General features: G+C 37.1%; 1 protein-coding gene and 1 long non-coding RNA gene across 2 annotated transcripts; one reads left to right on the top strand and one right to left on the bottom strand.

Annotated features, from left to right (window-relative positions):
- Window positions 1-809: 809 nt before the first annotated feature.
- LOC127532690 (nephronectin-like) lies at window positions 810-20,741 on the top strand. The gene is made up of 13 exons (XM_051944690.1): window positions 810-1,092; window positions 3,771-3,874; window positions 5,056-5,148; window positions 13,102-13,221; window positions 14,410-14,529; window positions 14,613-14,747; window positions 15,685-15,759; window positions 16,234-16,941; window positions 17,350-17,433; window positions 17,800-17,898; window positions 19,356-19,542; window positions 19,666-19,750; window positions 19,824-20,741. The coding sequence occupies exons 1-13, from the start codon at window positions 992-994 to the stop codon at window positions 19,908-19,910; spliced, it is 1,998 nt and encodes a 665-aa protein (XP_051800650.1). The 5' UTR covers window positions 810-991; the 3' UTR covers window positions 19,911-20,741.
- Window positions 17,768-24,008, bottom strand: LOC127532699 (uncharacterized). The gene is made up of 4 exons (XR_007940338.1): window positions 22,729-24,008; window positions 19,630-19,739; window positions 19,367-19,510; window positions 17,768-17,892 (listed from the first exon to the last, which is right to left on the bottom strand). It is a non-coding gene; the product is annotated as an uncharacterized LOC127532699 (long non-coding RNA).
- Between the last annotated feature and the right edge of the window lie 444 nt (window positions 24,009-24,452).

Raw genomic sequence — 24,452 nt, 5'->3', positions numbered from 1 at the left:
AATATTAATTCATTTAGACTATTTTAGTTCAATTTTGGTACATTTTAAGTGATATTTTGTCAATTTTGTCAATTTGAAACTTTAAAAATTAATTTTCACCACGTTTCAAGTCATTCTACAACAATTTTCACACATTTTCGTCACAGTTAAAGTAATGCTGGACACAATTTCTGTCATTTTTTGACAAATTATGAACATTTTGGACCATTTTTAATTCAGTTTCAACATGTTTTAAGCCATTTGGTGCATTTTTGGCTCGTTGTTGAATCATTTAAAACAGATTTTCAACATGTTTATAGTGATATTGGTGACATGTTCAGTAGTTTAGAGAATTGAGTCACTTTGAACCGTTTTTAATTAACTTTCAGTGTGTTTTTAGTAATTCTGGATCAATTTCTATCCAATTTTATCGCCATGTCCTGACGATATCATGTTGTATGGATGTGTGATTTCTTCTTTTTTTGTGTGTGTTTATTTGTCTTCTTTGTTTTTAATTCTTGTGAAGAACTTTGTGTTGTTCTGCATGAAAAGTGCTATACAAATAAATAAAGTTTGAAGTTTGAATTTAGAATTTTTTAAAACTCGTTTTCACCTCGTTTCAAGTCATTATAGACCGATTGTCACACGTTTTCACCGTGTTTAAAGTAGTTTGGACACACAGGCGTGCCTCTGTTTAAAGGCCATAGACTGTATATACGGTCTATGTTCAAGCCCCGCTGACGTCACCCCTCCTTCTGCACGCGACCACCGGGGACGCGCTTCCACCGCCCGCGAGCGCGCGCAGATCAGAGTTCGGTCGCTGCTGCGGAGTTTTGCGGCTTTTTTCTTTTTTGTTTGTTTTTTACCGGAAGCTGCGCGGTTTCAGCGTCAGAACCGGACTTCTACCGACGGCCTGGTTCCGTCTCCCCGGTTCTGTCACCGAGCGGCGGGATTTAACGGCTCTGGGCTCCGGTAAAGTCCGTTAATGAAGCCCCGGTTCTGCTGAAGGCGGATGTCTGCCGGTTGGAGGATGCGCACTGCGGTTCTGCGAACTGCGGTTCTGCTGTCCTGGTTCTGTTTGTGGACCCGGAGCCAGAGGTTGGACCCCGACAGGTCAGAAGCTCAAACCTGCTGGAAAACTTTATTTAATCTGTTTTTAGAAACACTTTAATGATCCGGAAGAAAGTTGTTTTTAATCATTTTAAACAAGTTTTTCTTTATTATTTTGAGTTTTCTGGCGTCTGTTAGTGAAAATAAACTGAATCAAATAAAATAATGAGATTGTTTATCCTGAAATAATGAACTTCAGTGACTCTGGAGCTTTTAAGTCTTTTCACAGAAACTTCTTGTCTTCAGATTGAATTATTTTCTTGTTTTTAATTATTTTATCGTCTGGTTTCAGGTAATATTTCTGGTTACGACTGAAAAATGTTAAATTCTGAAGATTAGATGAAAGTTTTCAATCAGGAGATGCAGATAAATAACATTAGAGAGGATTTAAATCGGCAGAAATGTTCATTTTCTGAAAATACTGTTAGATCTGACTCTTTCCATAAAAACCAACATTGTTGGACAAAACGAGACGTTTGAAGGAACTCTGATCCACATTTTTCACCTTTTTCTGATATTTTATTGATCAAACATCTGATAATCCACAGTGAAGATTTTTATTAATTGCAGCCATAAATAATAAAAATATCAGTTTAAATGAATTAAATTCTGCTGTGAAGTGATTTTTTAACCACGTGTTTCTGATTTTTGAGCTACAAGAAAGCCGACAGAAAAGAACTCAAATTAAACTCTTCATCAGTCGTTTAATTTTATTTTAAAGCATTTTCTGAACTTTTAATCACTTTAGTTAAAATAAATTGCCTTATTTGAAGAATAAAATTGTAAAATCTTTTAATTTCAACTAAAGATCTAAACTCTTTAACTCCAAATCTGTGATTTATTTCTTTTTTTAAACCCTTTATTATTCATAGAGAAACACTTTAAAACAGAATAAATGGACTTAATTGGAGTTTAAAAGTGAAGATTTTATTCCTATTTATGCAGAAAACTCGCATAAGCTTGAAGAAAATCATGTTAAAACAGAATTAATTGACTTATTTAGAGACTCAGAGTTTGATTCTGATGCTTTTCTAAACTCAGACATTAATGTTGGAGTTCAGGAAGATTTTCTGTGATTTTTTTATCAGAAAAGTTTCTGTTGAAAACATTTCAGACGCTTTAGAAAAACACCAGAAAGAAAAACGCTTTATAAGAGAATTATTTATTTGTTTGGAGTCAAAATTCTGTAGCTTCAAAGTGTTGGGATGTTTTTTAGTTTTTCATCTCTTAAACTTTGAAGTTCTTCGTCTGCAGTTCATTTCGTCTTCCAGAGAAGTTTTAATAGTCGACACCAATGAGACACAAAACAACAACAAAAACAAGATAAAATGACACAAACAAGACAGAAAATGACAGAAATGGGACACTAAATGATCAAAAAACCCAAAAAAACGATTTGAAATGACACAAACAGGACATGAAAAACAACAAAAATGACCAAACTGAGACACAAAACAACAAAAAACTGGATAAAATGACACAAACAAGACAGAAAATGACAGAAATGAGACACTAAATGATCAAAAAACACAACAAAAAGATTTGAAAAGACACAACTGAGACACAAAAAAACCAAGACAAAGTGACACAAAATAACGGACCAGGGTGAAAACGAGACACAAAACGACCCAAACAAGAGACAAAGCAACAAAATGAGACACAAAATGACCAAATATGACATAACTGAGACACAAAACAAGACAAAATGAGAAAACAACAAAAAAAGACACGAAATAAGAAAAATAGACAAAAGAAACGATACAGAATGGCGAAAAACAGAAAAAATGGATGCAAAACGACCCAAATAAAACATAAAATGGCAAAAAATAGCTAACAATGAGACACAGTATGACAAAAAACAGCACAAAATGACCCAAATGAGACAGAAAACAGCAAAATATAAGACAAAGTGGCACAAACAAAACACAGTGACAAAAACAGCAAAAAATAAGCAAAACTGAAACCGAAAACAACAAAAGCGAGACACTAAATGACAACACAGACAGAAAATGAGACAAAAAACGACAAAACTGGATACAAAACCAGACAAACAAGACAAAATGACAAAAACAAGACAAAATACCATTAAACAGTAAAAAAATTAGACAAAATAGACACAAAACAACAAAAATAGAGATTAAATGACCCAAAGAAGAGAAAAAATCAGCAAAACTGAGACCCAAAGCAACAACAGCGAGACAATAAATGACAAAAATAACTAGAAAAAATGACAAAAGAGAAAAAAATGAGACAGAAAATGACAAAAATAGACACAAAACCAGACAAATGACACAAAATGACAAAAAGAAGACAAAAAAAAACAACTAAACAGTAAAAAAATGACAAAATCAGACAGAAAATGACAGAAAACAACAAGAAGTAGACGCCTAATGACCGCATGTTGTTAAAGCTGACGGGTAAACGTGTGACCTTGAGGTTTAACTGCAGACTTTCTCTGTCTGCAGAGGAACAGACGTGTTCAGCTTCATACGTGTTCAGACGCTTCCAACACGTGACACAAAGTATGTGGAGAGAAACAGCTTCATGTTGAGACTCGTTTGAGGAAACGGAGAAACGATCAGAGAGCTCCTGATTCACACGGAGACTCAGCTGGCTGTTTGTCTGTTTGTTTGTTTGTTTGTTTGTTTATCTGTTTGTTTGTTTGTGTGTTTGTTCTCCAGCTGGTCCGACGGAGCCGTGATGACGTCAGACGGTCTCTGTCGCTACGGTAACAGTGTGGAGTGCTGCTGGGGATGGAAGCCGATGGACCGAGGACGATGTCAGCGTGAGTTCAGATCCGTTTGTCATCAATCAATCCACCAATTAATTGATCAGTTTTCATCTGATTTTATCCTCTGACCCCAAAACCTGCCAGTGGTTAAAATCACGTTTTATTAGTTAAAAAAAATCAATAAAATGAGAAAATTTATCAGCCAGAAAATATAAAAACAGGAAAAAAAACGTTAAATTTTCTACTTTCCAACCATCTTTGAATGCATCATGTGTGACTTTAGGTGCAGTTGGGAAAATTAACAATCTGAGCTTGAAAATCTCTTTATTTCATTTAAAAATTACCCAGAAATAAACCATTTGAACCAGATTAAATTCATAGTTTCACTTTTTTTCTATCAGCCAGAAACTAAAAAGTACAAAACAGAAAAGTTTGAATTTCCTTCTTTCTGTCTGTCTTTGAATGCATCATAAGTGACTTTTTTTAACATAAATGAAGTTGTTTAAATGACTGAGACCTCTAAATCTGTTGGAGGGTTTAAAAATCATTTTTTTTAATTATTTAATAAGAGCTCAACAAAATGACAAAATTTATCATCCAGAAAATATAAAAACGGGAAAATATGTTTTACTTTCCGATTGTCTTTGAATGCATCATCCGTGACTTTAGGTTTATTCTAGAAAATTTACTGAACCTAAGCTTGAAATTGTAAAAAAAAAAATTCAAAATGACTTCATTCTACATAATTTCAAAAATATATCCAAAAATAAATCCTTTGAATAAAATTCTGTTCTGAGTTTGTTTCAGCTTAAAAGTAAATAAATAAATTTAATATCTCAAACCTCTAAATTTGCTGGAGAGTGTAAAAAGTGTGTTTTATTTTGTAAAAAATAAAAAATGTCAAAATTTAGCATCCAGAAAATATTAAAAACAAGAAAAAAAATTTTTTTTCTCCTTTCCGAACGTCTTTGAACACATCATGTGAGACTTTATGTTCAATCAGGAAAATTAACCGAATCTGCGCTTGAAAATCTCTTTATTCCATTTTTTGTTTGGCTGGTTTAGTGTTTTTTTTTCTTTTCTGTCGACATTTTATAACCAGAAAACTGCGTCTGAAAGTTTATATTTATTGTTTTAAACCTTCATAAATCTGCAGATGTTTGTTTTTATCGTCTGTCAGCAGAAAGATGAATTTATCTAGTAGTAAATAAAATAAATCCTGTGTTTGTGTGCAGCCGACTGTCAGCAGGGATGTAAACACGGTGACTGCGTCGGACCCGACAGATGCAAGTGTCACCCCGGATACACCGGCAAGGCCTGTAACCACGGTAACCAACGAGCTTTATTGTGAAAATCTCCACAAATACAGAGAAACAAGCAAATATTCATTCATAAATACACACATAAGACAGAAAACGACAACAAACGACACAAACACACCGTGTCCCTGAAGCTGGTTCTCTCCAGAAGAGCGAAGCTCAAAGACTGAATATGCAGCTCAATGAATTCATTCAGTAACCAGTCTATCAGCGGAACGCTGGAGTTCTAGAGTGGACGGTTCTACCTTCTGGAGTTGAGATCTGGTGAAGATGTTCAGGATTCCCAACAGTTCTCAGGTGGGTTGAGGTCAGCATAGTTTGGGTTCCATTCCTCCTTCAAACCAGGTAGAAGCTCAGAACATTGTTGATGAGTCTGAGGGTTCCATCTTTTTTAGAAGAAGTTGTAAAAATTGCGATCTGCATCCAGGAGAACGTCCCGTACCGATCCTAAAAAAGAACAACGCTGATGTCTGGAGAGATTCTCAGTCGTCCAAGTCGTGGTGATTGTAGGAGCTTCAGTAGAACCAACTGGACTTCTCTGGGAGATTCTTCCAGAACCTACCAGAGAAGTCCAGTCTGTTTGAGGAGAGGTGAAATATCTTCAAGAACCTACCAGAACTTCAGCAGAAACCAACAGGACTTCTCTGTTAGGTTATGGAAGATGTTCCACCGCTCATCTTGGAGAAGGAGAACCTACACTGTGTCGCAAAAGTTGGTTTTCCCCAGAAGAACGAAGCTCAAAGACTGAATATGCAACATAATCAGTTTATTCCAGAACCAGTCTGTCAGTGTTTCTTGGAATGCTGGAGGTTCTAGAGTGTGGACGGGTTCCATCTACATAAATACCAATTCAGAACGTCTGTTAAACATTTGCTGTTCAGTGACAGAACTGGCATAAACAGAAAGTAGAACCTTTTCTAGAGTGTTCTTGGCAGGGGCGTCACTAGGTTTTAAGGACGGGGGGGGCTTAGCCCCCAGGAGATGCACAGGAAGTGAGTGAATGTTTAATTTCACAAACAGCTAACAAAAACTGAGAAATTGCTTTTCCAGTTTTTGGCAGATTTAGATTTATTCAGAGAAACTTTACTGTGTGAATGTTTTAGGCCACAGTGGCCATGACTTTTGCTCACAATAATTCAGGGCGGCCATCTTGTGACCTTAGAGTGAGATTTAGTTTGTGTGTGATGCTGGTGGGGGTCTAATTTTTAAAATTATTGATCCTATTTCCTGCATTCTGGTAGCTTAACCGCGCTAGACCCATGTTTTGAAGATGCAAGGGTCTAGGCACGCTCGACAGGGAGGGAGGCGGGCTAAAAGGTTGTCTATCAAATCACTCTGCAGCAATTGGGTAGGTATACAACCAATCAGCGCAACGAATAGGCTCCTAGAGCGCCGGAAATCAGAGGATGCGGGAGTTCGGTGAAGCCTTATTTATACAGTCAATGGGTGAAGCTCAAGTATATTACAGACATGTTAACAGAAAGATTATTCAGAGTCGGTGCTAATGGAGCTCAATGACTTGTCGTTTTTGTTGTCGACCCTGGCAGAGAATTAAATTCGTTGCCGTGGGTTGTCTAGCACGGCTAGGCTAGTTGTTTCCGGTTGTTTCTGTCAGAATCGTCGCGCCTCTGTCGTCACTTAGTTACGCCCGCCTTCTGACTCTACACTTCATGGTGATTGGTCCGGCCAGTTTTAGGAGAATCCAGCCTCGAGCCTTATGGAGGGTAACTAGACCCACCCTGGCAGAGAATTAAATTCGTTGCCGTGGGTTGTCTAGGGCGGCTAGGCTAGCATTCTGGTGTATTCTCCACAAGGATCCAGCCGGTTGTAATGTTTTTTGACCAACACACCATACTGTGACGTCTTACAGTGAAGGTTCTAGAATGGAACCAGTTTGACATGTTCAGGCGTTCTTTGTGTGAAAACTCAGAGATTTCAGGGATCAGAAGGTGGTTTTCAACTTTCTCTGTTAACTTTCTGCTTCAACTTTAAACTAAATTTCCTTCACTAAGCCAACCCTCTGGACTTCCAGTAAACTGTGTTCCTATTGGCTGTCCAGGTGGCTGCTTGGTGTAATCAGGAACACCTGAGCAGCTCAGTGTCTTCCTGCTTTATGTCTGCAGTCAAAGGCTGAATCCCAAACCGCCCCCTACACACTCCCCCTCCACTACCGAGTGTCACTCCAAAAGAAGTCACACTCGCAGCTGTGGAGGGCACCTATTATTGAAGGAGGAGGGTATAAATATGATCATCAGGAATGGGACGCCCTGTCGCCTCACCGGAAAACAGAAGACGTCATCGCCATGGTAACAGAAAGACGCCTACTGTCATGGCTGTAGCGCTGTGGCACAGGTTGCAACTAACAAGGATCGCTGCTGCTTCCAGAAGACGAAAGCGTCCCACTTTTTTTTCACTCACATGTTTTCCAATCCTATTATCTGGCATTTCAGATCCAACAAATGAATGATTGAATGAATTAATTCTGTCAGTTGTGTTCAAATTTTAAGGTGTCAGGAGGTGCACAATTAAATCAAATGTCAGCAGAGAAGAAGATTTGTTTCTTTTGATTTATCTTTTTACACCACTCTTTTTGTGATGTTCTGTCAGTGTGAAAAAGGCGTGGGAGAAATTAGAGATAATATGGAGGACCCTCCGCTGGAACGCGCAAACGGAGGGGTAGTGTGTTGGGATAGTGTGTAGGGGGCGGTTTGGGATTCAGCCACACATTTCCTCTGCTTCTCTTCACTGAACCTGGTTTGGCTCCGTTGCTTTAGTTTGTTCTTTAGGTGTTGGCTTGCAGCTTCCAGCAGAATCGTCTTTAATGTGTTTCTTGGTGTGTTTTAGGGCTTTGTACTGGATAGTTGTCTTGGTAAATGTGGTCCTTTAGCCACAGTTAGCACATGGTGCTAATGTGTGCAGTGATTAGTGGGTTTGGTGCAGCTGAGTTGTGTCTTTATCTTGGCTGTAGTGAGTCTTTAGAGGTTTTTGGTTGTTTGTGAACCAATGTTGGTTGTCCAGAAGGTAAGAGTTCCTGTCCTGATTCTCTGTTTAAAGAGCTTCTCTGGTAGGCTGCAGGAGACTTTAGCGTTTGGGTTGTGCTAGTTTGGTTTTTGTACGGTTTCATTTGGACGACTATCTTGAGGCCCCTCCATGTGGTTTAGTGAGGTTTTCTGGAACAGTTCTACAAAGCAACCTGCAGCAGAAGAGAGTTTTTAGGAAGTTCTGGAGACCAGACTTTAGAGCAGCACAAACAGCAGTTTGAGCAGGAGAAGGTGAGCTTCAGAGTAGAAATGAGAAGGAAACCTTGTTGACCCGTGTGGTGAGGTCCTGTACCAAGAGTTTGAGCAGGTTGTGAAGAGTCTGTAGTTCTTTGGTCTGAAAGCACCAGAAGAGTCGACTCATTAAAGGAGAAAACAGGAGATATTGTTGGTTCTTCTGTCGCTCTGCAGTTTCCTTAGACTGAATATCAAGTTTCTATTTTAAATGATTTACCGTATGAGTCCAAGAAGACTTCAATAAACTCCCTCCATCCCCTGAACAAAACACATTTTATTACCATGTTTAATCTTTTTTAAAATGTTTTTGAGTCTTAATCATAGTTTTTTTTTCTCTTTGCTTGTGTAGTTTTGTCATCTGTGTGAAAGGTGCTAAACAAAATAAAGTTGAATTGATAAAATGAATAACTGACTAACTCATGATTGTGACAACGGAAGTATTTTTGTTGTGATTTAAGAGTTTGGTTCATTTTTAAGGTTGGGGTTAAAATCTGGACAGAAAAAGATTAAAGAAATAAACTACATTAAAAAAGCAATTAAATTAAAGGAAAAAAACATTTAATACAATAAAACTTAAAAAAGAAAATTAAACATTAAATACAGTTAAATTATTTTAAACAGACAAAATAATTAGATAATTAAACTGTCAGGGACGAGCGGGTGGACCCAAGCAGAGAGCCACACTACAAAGGCTGGCTGGAATGAAAGTGTTTATTGTTGAGGGGTGAATAATGGAACGAAGGGGGGAAATCCAGGGTGCAGGAGTGGGGGGTTCCAGGCAGGAGTGGGGGTCCAGGCAGGGGAAACCGGTGAAGACTTGTCGGGGAGAGCCGGAGGGGAAGGAGGATGGCGGGGGATCCCGGACAGCTGACTGTGTGGAGGCAGGAGAAAACAACGTGAGAAAACAAGGCAGGAACTCAAAACAGATCTTGTAGAGGCCAGAGAGCAAACTGAACTGCATGGTTCTTGTTCAATACTCTGGCAGGGAGTGGAAGGCTGAGCCGGTACTTATTGTAGAGGTGAGTCATTAGTGTGATGATCGTCAGCTGTCCAGGAGCCATGGAGGAGGTTGATTGCCTGAGTGGAGTCAGCTGGGAAGCTGGACTCCACTCAGGCACCGAGCTGTAGGGGGAGAGACAGGGCAGAGGAGTGGATGGGAGACAGAGAGAGACAGGGCAGATGGGAGACAGAGAGAGACAGGGCAGAGGAGAAGGGAGCTGTGACATAAACAGAAGATACAAAACATGTAATTATGAAATTAAAGATGAAATATTTTAGAGTATTAAACTTTAAAAAATACAATTAAACAAGAAGAATATTAAACATTTAAAAAAACTACAAAACATTTAATTAAAAAATTAAATATTTAATTAGAAAATTAAATCTTTAAAACAATAAAACTTCAAACAGGAATTAAACAGAAAATACAATGAAGCATTTAAAAAGAAAATTAAACATTAAAAGGTGGTTAAACATTTAAAAAGAAAAACCTTAAAGATTTAATCTAAAAATGAAACATTGAGAAAGAAAAGGAAATTTTTCAAACAAGCCGATAAAACATTCGAAAAAAACAATTAAACATAAAAAAGACAAAACATTTCGAAATCAGACATTAGGAAAGAATAAAAGGTGAAAAAAGAGCAAAAATAAAAATTTAAGAATAATCAAACTAAAGCCAAAACATTTGAAAAGACACCAGTTAGACTTTAGAAGATCAAATTAAACAGAAGAGACGATAAAAGCATTGAATGATTTTACATAGATATTAGACTTAAGAAATAAAACTTGATTTAATACCCTTCTTAAAAACCCAAATTATGTATAATATTGTCTTACTATAATACAGCCATGGCCATAAGTTTGGACACAGCATGACTTACTATGTCTGTTTGATGTCTATTACAGAACATAGCTAATATTTTTTGACAGCACCAGTTTAATTAGTCAACAAATCAACAAGGGATATAATATTATCAATAAATTCCAACAATTGGAACAACTTTGTTCCCAAAACATAATATTAGAAGAAAATAACAAAAAAATGCAGTACTTTCACAACCGAATTTGGTAAGAATAAGAAAATGACACCAAACTCTTTTGATGTTTTTTTTAAAATATGAAACTTAATATAGTTCTCAGGAGTTGTGTACTGTACTGTAAGTGACAATTTTGTGGTATTTTCTAAGATTCACAAGTGTCATACTTGTGTCCAAACTTATGGCCATGGCTGTAGCTGAGCCAAAGAACATGTGGGACGCTAACCTAGCAAACATTTCAGACTTTTCTCTGTGAATTCTGAGAAATAATTTCCTATTTAATGACAGAGCTACACATCTGAACTCAGTCTCATTAAAACAGACTCTAATTCAGTGTCATCCATCCACATTAAAGTGCACTTACCCAAAGTGTTTGTTGATGAGCTCCAACAAAACCTGTCCAGGTAGAAGGCCACTTTGACAAACAGGAAGTGGAAGATTCCAAGCAGATTTATAGAAGGGGGAACCAGACTGTACTAAGAGTGGTCCAGTATAGAGGGGTGTTTTGTGGGTTTTTAAGGCTGATAATGATTATTAGTGAGACATTTGGAGGAGATATTCATTTGCAGTAAATGAAAGTATTTAAAATCTTGGAGTTGATGGTGTTTTTTCATCCCAAAGACTATACTATGATGTTTCCTCAGAGACATACCATGCTACTCTGTTTGTTCTGGCCCTGGGCCGCTGCTCTCCTTCTCTGGTGTTTTCTGGATTGTTCTCAGCTTCATGCCTTCGTCCACCCGGCCTCCGTTGACTCGTCCTGCCTGCCGTCTCTGGAGCAAAAGTTATTCCAAGTTTCCTTGTCTTAATCGTCCAACGTAGTTTGCAACTGTATGCAGCACAGTGAGCCGGCATTCTTCTTGTTTTAGTTTTCGTGCCATTGACATCATGGAAAACACTGAAACTTTGCCCCCACTAGCTTCGTGTCTCAGTATCACGCCGCTCAGAGGGGCGTGACCTATCTACTCTTCTATATGTAGCCGGTCTGGCCCGACTCTCTCTCTGGCCCTTTCTCTGTGTTGTGTGTGCAGGTGTGGGGAATGATGACAGCGAAGACCACGTCGATGCAGCCCACCAATTTATTCTAGTACAAATAAATGCGTGTTAGATACAGCAATGATGCGGTCTCTCACTCGCTGCCCTGAAAATGAGATAAAAAGATTCTCAGTACACCGTTGTACCCTGCCAAAAACAACCATATAAAACCCAAACAGTAGACAAAAATATGTAGGAGTGAGAAAGCAGGTTTTAAAGGGCAAGGAAAAATCTCAAAAATAAAAGCCACAATTTCAAAATAAAATAAAACTCCCCAAAAAAGAATTGATACACAATAATAATGATAAAAATCACAAAGGGAATTAAATAACAGTGTAAACAAAAACAAGGGGGGATTTTGGAAGTAATTAATTTTTCTTCCACACCTGTTACATGTACACATCTATGAGGGCTACACCCAGGCTTTGGTTGCTTGTCTCAAAGATTAAGCCATGCAAGTCTAAGTACACACGGCTGGTACAGTGAAACTGCGAATGGTTAGGGTTAGGAGTAGTCAGACGAATCTTGGTATCGGTCGTTGGAATAACAGCCCTGAACACACCTCACAGAGGTTTAAAAGCTGAGGCAACCCCAACCACCACCAGAACTGAAGAAGCTTCTTGGATGAGAGGTGAAACGTCTTCAAGGAACTTTCTTAAAGTCCAGTGGATTTATTTAAACTACTTTGGATAACCATGACCTGGATGAATGAGAACCTACACAGATATCTTTAAAAAAAACTCTTTTTTTCTTAAATAAATGAACATCAAACTATTTAGGGGGGCTAAAGAATATTAAATAGGTCTAATGATGCCTCTGGTTCTTGGTCTAATATTGAGCATCAACAGAGGAACCTTAAGGCTCCTGAAGCAGACGTAGAACCCAAACCATCAGAAGATGCTGCTTTTCCACCATCCTCTGCAGAGACACAGTGGTTTAGGCTGTTGGGTGTCAGAAATCAGCAGAGAGGACGTTCACCAGAGAAGATCCAGTTCTATGGTCTTTAGGAGTCAGAATTCTGGACTTCTTTGTTCTCCTGCAGCTTGGTGAGTCGTGGGGTTCGGTGCCTCTTAAAGCTTTCAGCTCCAATGTTTCTGTTAAATACGAACCTCAGATCCTAACGAGGATCTTCTCCAGCCTTCCTCTGCTCCGTGGTAACGACACCTCCTAGTTTATCTCCTGGGACCAAACAGAACCTGAAAAACCAGCTGGAACCAACCAATCATGTGGTCCACAAGGGGGAACCAACTGTAGGGACAAGGAGAACAAAATATAAATAAGGTGCAATAAAAAATACTTTCAATAACAGACACAAAGACACACACTCAGACCCACACGGTGTTCATGTCCTGATTAGAGGCTTCATTATGACTCAGATCCTGTCAGGAAACAGCTTCTGGCTTCACACTCTGTACTATAACACACACACACATACACACACACACACACACACACACACACACAAACAGGCTGACAGTCGAAGGTTAATCCTGCAGGTTGAAGTAAAAACTGAAGTTTAATGTTTGATTCCTGAACTCTGATCTCTGTGTGTTACTGTTTGTTTGTGTGTTATTGTGTGTGTCTGTGTGTTACGTTGTGTTACTGTGTGCGTTTAGACCTGAATGAATGCGGTGTGAAGCCTCGGCCCTGCAAACATCGATGCATGAACACAGTGGGAAGCTACAAGTGTTACTGTCTGGATGGATTCACCCTGATGGAGGACGGCAGCTGCAGGAGTCAGAAAACACACAACTAATACACAACTAGTACACAACAGACACACAGGAGGACGGCAGCTGCAGGAGTACAACACTAATACACAACAGACACAAAACACACACACACACAAATATACACACACACAGACACAAACACAAATATACAACAAATATAAACGACAGAAATATACACACAACACAGACACACAAATTTACAACAAATACACACAAATGTACAAGAAATATACACACATACACACAACAAATATACAGAACAGACACACTACAAGTACTAGACACACAACAAATATACACAAAAGACACAAATATGCACAGAAATATAAACAAATATACACAAATACACACAACAAATGCACAAATACACACAGACACATGAACAAACAACATATATACACGCTGACACACAAATACACATACTAATGTACAAAACACAACAAGTGTATGCACAGACACACAACAGACAGACGAATATAAACACAGGCAAAAAAGATAGACACACAGACACATGCACACAACAAATATATATACACACAAATGCACAGCAACTATACAAACACACAATAAAACACACAACAAATGTACACACAGAGGTGTAAACATGAGCCACAAATTAGAAAAACTAGAGACAGATTCACAAGAATGAGTCAGAAAATAACAAAAAAAGACACAAAATGAGACAAAAAGCAACAAAAGTAAAAGTGAAACCAGACGAATGAGACACAAAACTCGAATGACAAGAACCAAAACCACAGACTGGAGACAAACCTGGTTCTGTGGGTTTTTAACGGTTCTAAAAACCTAAATAGTGAAATATTAATTATTGTATCAGCATGTAGAGTCTAGATGTTTTAGAAAATGTTTTACATGTTGATTCCAAGTTGTTATTTTCTAAAAAAAAAGTTTAAAAAACCATCTTTTTCTGATTTGTGTTATTATAAAAATGAAGAAAACCACAAGTTTGTTTTAACAGAGCAGCTAAAAGACATAAATCCAGAATCAGAGCATCCTGACGACACGTTTCACTTTTATCTAAGTTTAGTTTAGATTTCAAAACAGAAATAAAACTGAAAGTCTGGAAAGTGAAAAATAAAACAATGAAAATCAAACATTCATGTGAGAAAACGACCAATAAAGTGATTTAAACTGGATTCTGTGACATTGATCTTATTTACTGTTAACCTGCAGATGCTCGGACCTGTTACCATGCCAACTGTCAGTACGGCTGTGAGGTCATCAAGGGGGCGGTCCGATGCACCTGTCCATCTCCGGGGTTACGCCTGGGGCCGGACGGACGCACCTGCATCGGTCAGTGGTATCGACTCATCGTTGAAACTTCCTGTTTGTCTTCTTTTATTTGTTTGTTTATTTGTTTGTTTTTTGTTTGTCAGACGTGGACGAGTGCTCGTCGGGCCGCTTCGTTTGCGCTCGCCGCAGGAAATGCGTCAACACGTTCGGCAGCTACACCTGCAGATGTCACCTGGGGTTCAGACTAATGTTCATCGACGGACGCTACTCCTGTATCAGTGAGGCTCACATCATTTTTAAATTAAAACTTTTATTTTATTATCCTGATGTTTATTGTATTTCTACATTACACAATGTTGTAATTAAAATTTTATTAAAATTATTTGTTCAACAATATTTATTAAATATTATTAAATAATATTATTAAATAATATAGATTTTTATTTTTTCTCTGAATTTGGACTTTTTAAAATTATGATGTTTAGTTCACAAGTTTTAATGATTTTATTTAATTTTATTTTTGAATGCTGTCATTTGTGTGAAATTCACCTAATTTATTTTTTTTATTGCTGAGTTTATTTATGTTTTATGCCTCAACATTCACATCTTATCATAATTTTGACCTTTTATTTAATAATTCTTACGTTTTTTCCTCCTGAATTTGAACATTTTTGCTTCAGAATTCAGAATTTTTATTTCATTTTCTTAACAGTTAGTTTCTAATTTTTGATAGTGGTATTTCATTTTATTTTGTAAAAAAATGTTAAAAAAACATTTGCAAGGTTTTTGCGTTCAGTGTTTAACGCTCACAGTTTTTGAAATTGTGACCTTTTATTTAATTATTATTATGTTCTATTTGCAAATTTTAGCTTTTTATCCACAAATTTTGATTTACAGCCTGAAAAATTTAACTTTTTAATTCACAAATTTTACAGTTTATGTCACTGTTCTGAAATTTTAGTTGTTAATTTTTACTTTTTTTCAAAACTGAAGACTTTTATCACATGAATTTGACTTTTTAATTCCGTCATTTTTACTTTTTATCAAATCATTTTCTTCACTTTATCACGTGAAACTGAATTTTCCATCACATCGGTCTTCAGTTTTCAATGACTCCTATAACTGTGGATTTAATTTTCTTTATTATATCAACAGCTGGAGCAGAAAAGAACATTGGTTTATTAATTTATTGATCTTCTCTCTGTTTTTCACCAGATAAAGACAGTCGGACGTTCTGTTCTCTCAATCCGTCGTCTCCAAAGTGCAGATGTAAAGACGGCAGCTGCGGCGGTAACAAGAAAAACGCTTAGAACCAGATTGTAAAGATGTCTGAGTAGCAGTTTCACTCATTTTAAATGTTGAATTAAACTAAATCCAGGTTTTCAGTAAAAAAAGAAGCTTTGGGTTAATTTAGAGAACGTGTAATGACCGATTTTGTCCATTAGAGGGGGCTCTGAGTCTCAGCAGCACATGTAGCAGAGCAGACGGTGGTGCGGAGTCATGATAACGGTGTCCTTTAGAATCTAAAAACGAGTTTTCATCACATTTTCATTTATGTTGTCAATTAATCAGCACATCAATCTTTTAAAGGACAAAAGCAGCCAAAGACGCCAACAAACATCTGATCAAACATCAAACCAGGCAGGACAACCTCACAGCGATTAAAGAAAGACTGTGATAAAACAAACAAACAACAACAAAAGCAAAAAGCCTGACATTAAACTAAATGTTGCTGCTTGTGCTTTTGGGTTTTTTTTCTTTCAGATATTCCCAAAGTGAGTCTGGAGCCACAGAAACCAAGAACTACAATTCCCACCACCACTACCACTACTACCAGTACTACTACTACTAGGACTAGTACTACTACTACTACTACTAGTACTAGTACTACTACTATGAAAGCTCGTCAAACTGCCACCACTACTGTCCCCACAACAACCACTGCCTTAGCAACAACCATCACGGCTACTACAGACGCTGCTACCACCGAAACAACCACTTCAATACCCACTACTAGTACTACTACTACTACTAGTACTACTACAGCTACTTCTGTTACTACTGCTACTACTACTACAACTTCTCCTGTTACCACTACTACTACAGCTACTCCTGTTACTACTATAGCTATTACTACTACTCCTGTTACTACCACTACTACAACAACTACTCCTGTTACTACCACTACTACTACCCCAACTACACCACCTCCTGCCACCACTACAAGTATGAGTATACCAACTACTCTGGTTACTACAACTGAACTGGATACTACAACTCCAACAATACCTCCTCCTCCTACTATTACTCCTGTTACTACCACTACTACTACTACTACTACTTCTACTACTACTCCAAGTACCACACCCCCTCCTACTACTACCATGGTTACCACGGTTGCCCCGGTGACGACCACCGTTAGCAACAAGATCAACAACGACGTGACGCACAAGCAGAGAGGCGACGTCCACAGTGAGTCCATCAGCTGGTTAGAAAATCATTAACGATAAACCGATCGATTTCTTTGATGAGAAAACTGTTTGGAAAATCAGATCTTTCCTGAATTTTCTCACATTTTATGTGTTAAATATGAGAATTCTCCCATTTTCACCTCCAGAACTTAAAAGATCAATAACAGATTGTTGCTGCAGCTTTGTTTGTGTTTGTTGGTTTATTTCTTGTATTTGTTGGTTTATGTTTATGTGTTTGTTGATTTATTTTTGTGTGTTTGTTGGTTTATGTTTTTGTTTGCTGGTTTATTTTTTGTGTTTGTTGGTTTATGTTTGTTGGTTTATTTTTGTGTTTGTTGGGTTTCTGTTTAAGTATTTCTTTGTTTATTTTTGTGTTTTTGTTTATTTTTTGCATTTGTTTGTTTTGCAGTTCCTCGACATCCGGGTCACAACCAGGTCTGGGAGTTTGACATCGAGCTGGGAAACACTGCCGACGACGCCCGAGACGACCCTGGTCAGCAGCTGATCAACGATCGATAATCAATAACTCTGATCAATTAGAACAGGGACCAGTCAGGATGTGCTTTCATTTGGAAAACACCTTTATTTTGAAATAAGAATCAACTTTTTTTTTTTAAATATTTGGAGATGAAAACAGCCTGAATTCAACCCAAAGAGAAGAAAAGTCAACACTCTTCTTAAAACAGGAGAAAGTTTATACCGACTTTCAGGAATCGAACTAATCATCTGATCCGTCCTTTAGCTGGATTAAAGAGACGAATGCCATCAGTGGTGATAAAATCAGAACGTGAACAACAGTTTGTGCTTAATAAAAAAACATTTAAAACCCAAAACCCAGATTTGTGCCGTTTTCTTGCAGATGTCGGAGTTCTTCGCTGTTCCTTCGATGGCGGAGTTTGTGGCTGGATGTCGGACGGAGATGGAGATCTGGACTGGGAAACGGTTAACAACCCTGCAGGTACCAGAATATAAGATAATATAAGCTGTGGTGCCACATTATGTTATAAGAGAGTTAAAGCAGAATGTATCATATTTTTATAATGACACACAGAAACTGGTTCAAAATGTAGTGGCATTTTCATTTTGAGCTGCATTTATCCAGAGATTCAACTCCTATCATGACTTTGGCGGGGTTTTACCGTGTTGTTGTTGTTCTTAGAAGAATTTTAGGTTCTCAAAGTGATAGTTTGGTTCGATGCAGACATTTGTTTATTTGTTCAAACTTTAATCTTGGAGTTTTCTGAGGTATGAAGGCCTCATTTATGGTAAGAAAATAAAAGATGTTAGGAAGGTTAAGAATAACTAAAGCTGTAATGCCTTACTATAGCATGCCTTTTTTAACGATATACTATAGCATGGCATTTTTAACGACATACTAAACTATGACATTTTTGACAAAATTTTTGCCAACATGCTATACTATGGTGTATTTGACAAATTTTTTTTGACATTTTGAAATGTCATAGTTTAGTATGTTTTATGACGACATTTTTTATGACATACTAAACTATGATGTATTTGACAAAATTTTGGACTCCATCACACAGAGCAGTAATTTCACCTTTTGTTTCGCTGGAGTTGTCGTTCTATCACTGCTTATTGTTTGACTTCAGTATTTTAAGACGTCAGCTCAGATCTAAACTAATGTTCTAAAACATTAAATTCACACAAAACCAAACCGGAGGAAGCAGAAGTAGAACGACGACTCATTTCCCAAACAGTAAAATTACTGTTAATATACTGTTTCTAAACCTGTGCCCCCTCAGTGTTTTACCTCCAGTAGATGGTGGTTGGTAGACCGTTAGCATAAATTTATCTGTCAGGATTTAAGAATCACGGACCAACTGCTGCTTCGTTTGGTTGGTTTGTTTGTGTGAATTTGATCAATTAAGATGTTTATTTTGACACAAACTTCTGAAAACATCAAAACAACCAACAACTACTGTGATATGTGGTCCAAACTGACTGTTTTTTGTTAAAGGAGTCTGGTAAGAAACTGTACCAACCACCTCTAAATGATCTTAACTATCAAGATATCAGAGGAGCAGGAATCTGTGAAATTCTGCTTCAAAATGAGGCAATCTTATTGTTTGAAATGTGCAGACAAGATCATTTTGTGATTTTCAGATCTCCCGGGCATAACACCAACAGTATGTAAGGGTCAATCAATGCTGAAAAGTTCTCTTATTGTGAAAATTTTCAACTGCAGACATGTACCAGCCATTGGTCTCCTTGTTTACCAATCAGCTCAGAGAAACCACATCACTGGCCCCCAGTGGTGGCAGCTCCAAGTTACCAGAAACAATGAAAATATGGAACATTATCTGGTTCCAGTTTGGTTCTATTCTTGGTTTACATGGTTACAAAGTACAAAGTTGTGGTATATTTTCAGTTAATGGAGTTTTTTCATTTCAGGTGAGAGATACCTGTCCGTTCCTGAACTCAAGGCGGGGCAAAGGAGCATCCGTGGTGCTCGATTGGCCGTCCAGATCACCCCTACCTGGCGCCATGGCGAGCTATGTTTCTCTTTCTCCCATTGGCTGACAGGGCATCATGTAGGTGTGTTGCAGCTGTTCATCAGGAAAACGGGACAAGACCGAAGGTATGGACAAACTTTTTAGATTCAGTTTTGTAACATTAAGAGACACCAAACGGTTGTAAATGAAAAATAAACTAATGCAGGAGTTACTTTTGGTGAAAGCTTTCTCCTGATTGGCTGTTGCAGGTATGGCTCCGCCCTCTGGAGCAGGACAGGTGGACACGGTTGGAGACACACGCAGGTTACCTTGACGACGCCCTCTGTGGACAAGGTGAGACATGCACACACCTGAGCAGGTTCTCTGAGTGTTTGTGATGTCACTGGTGACACGTGTTTGTGTGCAGGTGTTGCTGAAGGCCGAGCGCCGGATTGGACGAAGAGGTCAGATCGCCATTGATGACGTCACACTGAGACGGGGGGCGTGTCGATGAAATCACTGCGGAATGAGGACGTTTTTCTCTCAGATTGAATTCAAAGACTGGGATTGCATTTAAAGGACGGACTCGATGATTTATCTATCGGACAGTCTCACACCCAGAGACGGGAGAAGATTATTTTTGGTTTCGATGTCGTTGATTTCATCCTGACTACATCTTTAAACAAATATCTCTCTGAAATCTCTAATTAGTCAATGTTGTCTGGTCTGTAAAAATCAATCAGTGTCCAAGACGATGTCCAGATTTCATGAAAATTTTTCTCATTTAAGAAGCTTTTTCTTCTTTAAAAATACTCAGATTGATTTTCAAAGTAGTTGGAGATAGATAATAATAAAATATTTAATATTAATTCTTTCACTTTTTTAAAAAGCTTGAAAAAGTCTTAAATTTAATTTGACGAAAGTCTGAAATAAATGTAAGATTTATTGAGATTTTGGAGCTAAAACCGACAAATTACCTAAAACTGACCGACTGTTACAACTTTAAAAAGAATAATTTGATTTAATTTAATTATACAGACAGACATTGTTCCACATCATTTCTGCAGTTAAAACTAGTTCATACTTCAGTATTACAGTTGAATTCAAAGGTCTAAAAACTTGAACAAACCCTATCAAAGTGAAGCAGCAGTTAAAAGTCAACTAACTGGACTTTGCTTTGTTTCAGTGTAAAATATTATCGAGTTTAACTGAAACAGCGACGTCACGTTAAGCTGATCTACGTCTAGTCAGTGTTCTTCGTCTCGTACATAAATTAAGTCTCCACAGTGTTGGTTTATATTTCTACAGTGTTTTAGATTAAATTTATACAGAAAGTTGTTTTATGTCACAAATTTGAAATAATGATTTCTAATTTACTTTTATAAAAAGTTTCTCATGTGAAAATCAAAACATTTTTTGTAAATATGATACAGATTTATACTGAAATGATGTTTAGGTGAATTTGTCTTTTTAACTCATTTTTGATGTCTATAACCATTGAGTGCCATTTTGTGATGATTTTAATGAACTTTTTTACGACTGAAATTTTATATAATCTGTTTTCTGACAAAATATTTCACTAAGATGTTTTTTATGACATTCTGTCAATGCACATAATTTATCATTTTTGATTACTTTTTCATGGCGTACTGAATTCTGACTTTTTGATGAAATGTTTCATGACGTACTCTGACTATTATGATGAGGTTATGGATGATGTTCTACATTCTATATTATGATGGTATGGATGACATTTTTGACAATATGGTGTTTTTCACAAGAAATTTTATGATGTACGTAAAATGGCGTTTTTGACGACATACTATACTATGACATTCTTGACAACGTTTTTGATGACATATGCTATGATGTTTTTGACATTAACTATGATGTATCAACATCAGTTTTCTTCTCAGCCTTTTTGTTTTTGTTCTTGATGTCAGTGTTGTGTATTTTTCTATTGGCTCAGCATGTTTCAATGTGTCACCTCAGGATCCAATGAGAAGGTCAAAAAGATCATCAGGACCTTGTAGGGAGGTCTTTCTCTCATTTCTCATGAGGTGTTGTCTCTTTTTAAAAAAAAAAAAAAACAACAAAGACTGGGATTCTAGGAATAGATGGAAAACTAAGATGGGTCACACTTTCAGAACAGTGTCTGACCAGAAAACGGACACGCATTCCTGATTTACTGTTTTGGAAATTCCCAAACACACGAGTCTCTCTGTTGAGAACAGAATGAACTGTGTAATTTCAAAAATGATACAGAACAATAAACTTGCTGAAAAAGGACATGTGTCATGTGGTTGGTATAATATAGGATGATGTGATGCTTGGTGTGACTTAACAATACCGTTTTCAACGAAATACTAAACCTTTGTCACATGTCGAAAAACATACTAACCTATGATGTTCTTTGTGACTTTGGACGACATACTAAACTATGTCATTTTTGGTCATATATTTTGGACGACATACTAAACTATGACGTTTTTGGTCACATGTTGGATGACATGCTAAACTATCACTTTTTTGTGAGTTTTTGGACGACATACTAAACTATGACGTTTTTGTGACATTTTGGACAACATACTAAACTAGGACATTTTTGTTAGATTCTGGACGAAATACTAAAATATGACGTTCTTTGTGACTTTTGGACGACATACTCAACTATGACGTTGTCAGATTTTGGACGACATACTAAACTATGACGTTTTAGTGACATTTTGGACGACATTCTTAACTACGATGTTTTCTAAGACATTTTTAACGACATACTAAACTGACATTTTTGGTCACATTTTGGACGAGATGCTTAACTATGACATTTTTTGTGAATTTTTGCATGACATACTAAACTATCACGTTTTTTGTGATTTTTCTGGATTTTTTTGGAGTTCAAAGGATGCGAGGACAACTCAATTCAGGATTCCAACTCAAAATTTTTGTTTTCCTTTTAGTTGGTTGCTCACAGTATTTCAATATCAATAGGCTGTAAACCTTTATAGACTGAAAAAAACACTTTAGCTAAGTTTAGAAATTGAACATTTAACAGAACATATATATTGTAGCACTGGAGCGGCGACTTAAGGCAGGAATGACGAAGGATCTTGTAGTTAACACACCTAGGCTTTATTGTCAGCACAAAAAGCACTCAGAACTCACACAGACCTGTATTTTTACTTTAAACTCAAAATGAGAGATCTTAATTCAAACTCTCTTAACTAAAAATCAAATAAGCAAATGCTATCATTCACGAATACAACAGCAGTCAACATAAACTTGACCATATCAAGAAGGACTTTAAACATCATGAACAACATAGAACTAACCATTGGCGTCTTTAGGCTGAATCCATGAGTGGACTTGGATCTCCTTTGTTCTTTTCCTTGCTTCTTTCTCCTCTGAAGGTTGTTTGAATGACTGAGCTCCCTTAAGTCCTTCCCAGGTGCTTTGAATCAGTGGTGACAGCTTCCCCCCAGTCCTTCCCAGGAGCAGCTCTACAGCCATGGCCATAAGTTTGGACACAAGTACCATGACGCTTGTGAATCTTAGAAAATACCACAAAATTGTCACTTACAATACAGTACACAACTCCTGAGAACTATATTAAGTTTCATATTTTAAAAAAAACATCAAAAGAGTTTGGTGTCATTTTGTTATTCTTACCAAATTCGGTTGTGAAAGTACTGCATTTTTTTGTTATTTTCTTCTAATATTATGTTTTGGGAACAAAGTTGTTCCAATTGTTGGAATTTATTGATAATATTATATCCCTTGTTGATTTGTTGACTAATTAAACTGGTGCTGTCAAAAAATATTAGCTATGTTCTGTAATAGACATCAAAACAGACATAGTAAGTCATGCTGTGTCCAAACTTATGGTCATGGCTCTAGATCAGTGATCATTGATCAGCGCCGCTTTTCTGCTACTGGTGCATTCTGGGAAGTGTAGTTTTCAGTCCTATGTCCTGTGATTCAGGTCAACAATGGATGACATACGAAACTATGACGTTTTTTTATGACTTTTCGAACGACATACTAAGCTGACGTTTTTTTGGACGACATAAACATAACGTTTTTTGCGACTTTTTGTCATGACATACTGAACTACGACATTTTCGTCACATTTTGGACGACATATTAAACTATGATGATGTTTTTGTCACGTTTTGGACGACATACTAAACTATGACGTTTTTTGTCACGTTTTGGACGACATACTAAACTATGACGTTTTTGTCACATGTTGGACGACATACTAAACTATGACGTTTTAGTCACGTTTTGGACGACATACTAAACTATGACGTTTTAGTCACGTTTTGGACGACATACTAAACTATGACGTTTTAGTCACGTTTTGGACGACATACTAAACTATGACGTTTTTGTCACATGTTGGACGACATACTAAACTATGACGTTTTAGTCACGTTTTGGACGACATGCTAAACTATGACATTTTTGTCACATGTTGGATGACATACTAAACTATGATGTTTTTTGTGAATTTTTGACAACATACTAAACTATGACGTTTTAGTCACGTTTTGGACGGCATACAAAACTATGACGTTTTTCTCATGTTTTGGATGACATGCTAAACTATGACATTTTTGTCACATTTTGGACGACATACTAAACTATGATGTTTTTTGTGAATTTTTGACGACATACTAAACTATGACGTTTTTCTCATGTTTTGGATGACATGCTAAACTATGACATTTTTGTCACATGTTGGATGACATACTAAACTATGATGTTTTTTGTGAATTTTTGACAACATACTAAACTATGACTTTTTAGTCACGTTTTGGACGACATACTAAACTATGACGTTTTTCTCATGTTTTGGATGACATGCTAAACTATGACATTTTTGTCACATTTTGGACGACATACTAAACTATGATGTTTTTTGTGAATTTTTGACGACATACTAAACTATGACGTTTTTCTCATGTTTTGGATGACATGCTAAACTATGACATTTTTGTCACATGTTGGATGACATACTAAACTATGATGTTTTTTGTGAATTTTTGACAAC

The sequence above is a fragment of the Acanthochromis polyacanthus genome, chromosome 24 (genome assembly GCF_021347895.1).
Source record: "Acanthochromis polyacanthus isolate Apoly-LR-REF ecotype Palm Island chromosome 24, KAUST_Apoly_ChrSc, whole genome shotgun sequence".
NCBI classification, from domain to species: domain Eukaryota; kingdom Metazoa; phylum Chordata; class Actinopteri; family Pomacentridae; genus Acanthochromis; species Acanthochromis polyacanthus.
This window is presented reverse-complemented; position numbering and strand designations above follow the sequence as displayed.